The 2,390-nt window shown below is 38.4% G+C and overlaps 1 protein-coding gene across 2 annotated transcripts in view; it reads left to right on the forward strand.

The window, feature by feature from the left end:
* Positions 1-1,755, forward strand: part of LOC107566887 (NEDD8-conjugating enzyme UBE2F) — a 17,528-nt gene extending 15,773 nt beyond the window's left edge. The window contains exons 8-10 of one of the 2 annotated variants that reach the window (XM_016252449.1): positions 995-1,027; positions 1,122-1,184; positions 1,423-1,755. In XM_016252449.1, the coding sequence (XP_016107935.1) occupies positions 995-1,027; positions 1,122-1,184; positions 1,423-1,473 (147 nt within the window). In that variant the 3' untranslated portion in view covers positions 1,474-1,755. Of the gene's footprint in view, positions 1-994; positions 1,028-1,121; positions 1,401-1,422 lie in introns of those variants that run through there. The other variant, XM_016252448.1, reaches the window with a different exon arrangement.
* Positions 1,756-2,390: the final 635 nt, after the last annotated feature.

A 2,390-nucleotide genomic window follows, 5' to 3' on the forward strand; every position in this document is an offset into this window, starting at 1 on the left:
TTTTTTTGTGTACAGAGCTGCAGTTAATTTTTTCATTCCACTACCCTGCTTTTTCATTATTTTTCTATGTAAATGTGTTAGACGACACATCTTGCATATGACACTGCATTCTAAAAACATGACGCTCATGTTAAAGGTGCAGTATGTAATATTGAATACTGAAATGGGTACTACAGTAAAATAAAGAGAGTAAAAAAGGAGAGCGTTGTTTCTCCTGCCACCCCTCCTCAGACGCGACGCTCACGTGGGTTGCCAGATGCCACAAGGAACGAGTGTTACTCAATGAGCCTTACAGTGTAAGGTGATGAGTTGTTTTATCCGTGTTTAATATGTATCTGGTCATAGTGCTTTTTAGATGGATTCTGAGACTTTTCAGGTCGAGTAGAATCGGCGATCTCTGACCCAGTTCGTTTTCTGGCTTCAATAGCTGCAATACACTGTGTTTTCCCGCCAACTGGCAACCCAGGGTGTTGAAATTTTATTAGCTAAACTGGCAGGGGGCGGAATCACGCAGACCAAAACAAAAACAGACATTCCAACATGTAAAGCACATTTCAAAGCCAAATAACTGGCTGTACTACAGTAGCATTGTTTTTTTTTCAGAGAAACAAATATGTGAAACATGTTTCCTAAATATCTGCAAAAATATGGTATTTTTATGTTTTAGTACAGTCAAAAAATGACGGTAACACTTTTGAATAGGGAACATTTATTCACTATTAACTACAACTTTTCCCTCAATAAATGGCTAATTTGCTGCTTATTAATATTGAGTAAGGTAGTTGTTAAGTTTAGGAATTGGGTAGGATTAGGGATGTAGAATAAGGCATTCATATGTGCTTAATTAGTACTAATAAATGGCTAATATTCTAGTAATATGCATGCTAATAAGCAACTAGTTAAGAGACCCTAAAATAAAGTGTTACCAAAATTACATACAGCACCTTTAAATGTGATGGCTAATCTGTATTTTTCCACCCATTTTTGTCTCTAGGATGTTGTATGGGGACTGAATTCACTCTTCACTGTAAGTACATACGCTGTCTTCAGGAACCATATTTGATCATCAGTGTTTTATGCTTTAGAATGTAAACACCAATAGACGTTTGTTTCTCTCACAGGATCTTCTTAACTTTGATGACCCACTGAATATAGATGCAGCGGAACATCATTTACGGGACAAGGTAGAGCCCCAGCACACATCTAAACACGTTTGCAAACAAGTCTATCGGCACAGTCTTTTGGAAACGAAATGTTAAAGATAAAACAAAATACAGTCATCCCGATATTATGTATATTGGCAACAACATAGTAGTGAATATATCATAAATGTTCAATATATCACCTAGCCCTGTGTGCAGAGCATTTGCTGGTTCATGTTTTATCCAAACCCATCAATTTCCTTAATGCTTCCTGTTTTAGGAGGATTTCAGGAACAAAGTTCAGGACTTCATCAAAAACTATGCAAGATGATGTCTCTGTCGAGCCACTCTCACATGCATGTGACTTTGCAGATGCACGTCAGTCCAGACTGAATCTCAAACTATTAAAACATACTTGGGGAAAGAAGAAAGTTAAAATATGTAATGAATGACGCCACGTGTCCCTGATCAAGATTTGGGAGGGGTGGGCCTTACTGTCCATTTCTGATGGCTTTTTTTTTTAAGCTGACATTCTTGCAGGTTTTTCTCAGTCAAGTTTGCTTTTACTCCCCCCCCCCCACACACACACACAAAAAAAAAAAGAAAAGGAAAAGAAGTACAAAGATGGTGATCATGAAAATGAGGACGTATAACCTCTCTGATGTCACCTCCTATACTAGTGCCTCTGTGTTTTTTTGCCACATATAACTGGACATACGTTCTAAGCCAACTTCTGCAGCCTGCTTCTTCTCAACTTGACAACCTACAAACACTGAGATTAATTTGTTCTTGAGTGATGTCATAGAAATTCCAAAGTTCCATTGGTTCATTCGTTCTGGGGGAGGAGTCCACCTATGAGGAATCGCAAAAACATATAGCACTGATGTCCAGCAGAATACGTCGGTGGATTTCTGAGCGGATTCTTTAAAGCCATTACTTGTAACTCGGCACCTCCCTTCATGTAAAGTCACTGCAGTTATCAGACTACTCCGTATCACATGTGCACATGCGCAAATATCAGAATATCTGTGGGTGCCTCTTGAGTGAGTTATGAAACTGTTTCAGTTCAAATCTGTGAGATGTTTGTGTGTGAATCTTATGAATGTCCGGGTCACATTTATATGGAAGCCCATTTCTGCCACGGACCTTTTAACTGCAAAAAAAAAAAAAAAACTCTGAATTGAGAGAGAGTCCAAATTCTGAGGGGAAAAGTCTGAATTACGACTTACAGGAATTCTGACTTACTTT

This window comes from Sinocyclocheilus grahami, unplaced genomic scaffold (genome assembly GCF_001515645.1).
Source record: "Sinocyclocheilus grahami isolate Dianchi unplaced genomic scaffold, SAMN03320097.WGS_v1.1 scaffold1109.1, whole genome shotgun sequence".
Classification (NCBI taxonomy): domain Eukaryota; kingdom Metazoa; phylum Chordata; class Actinopteri; order Cypriniformes; family Cyprinidae; genus Sinocyclocheilus; species Sinocyclocheilus grahami.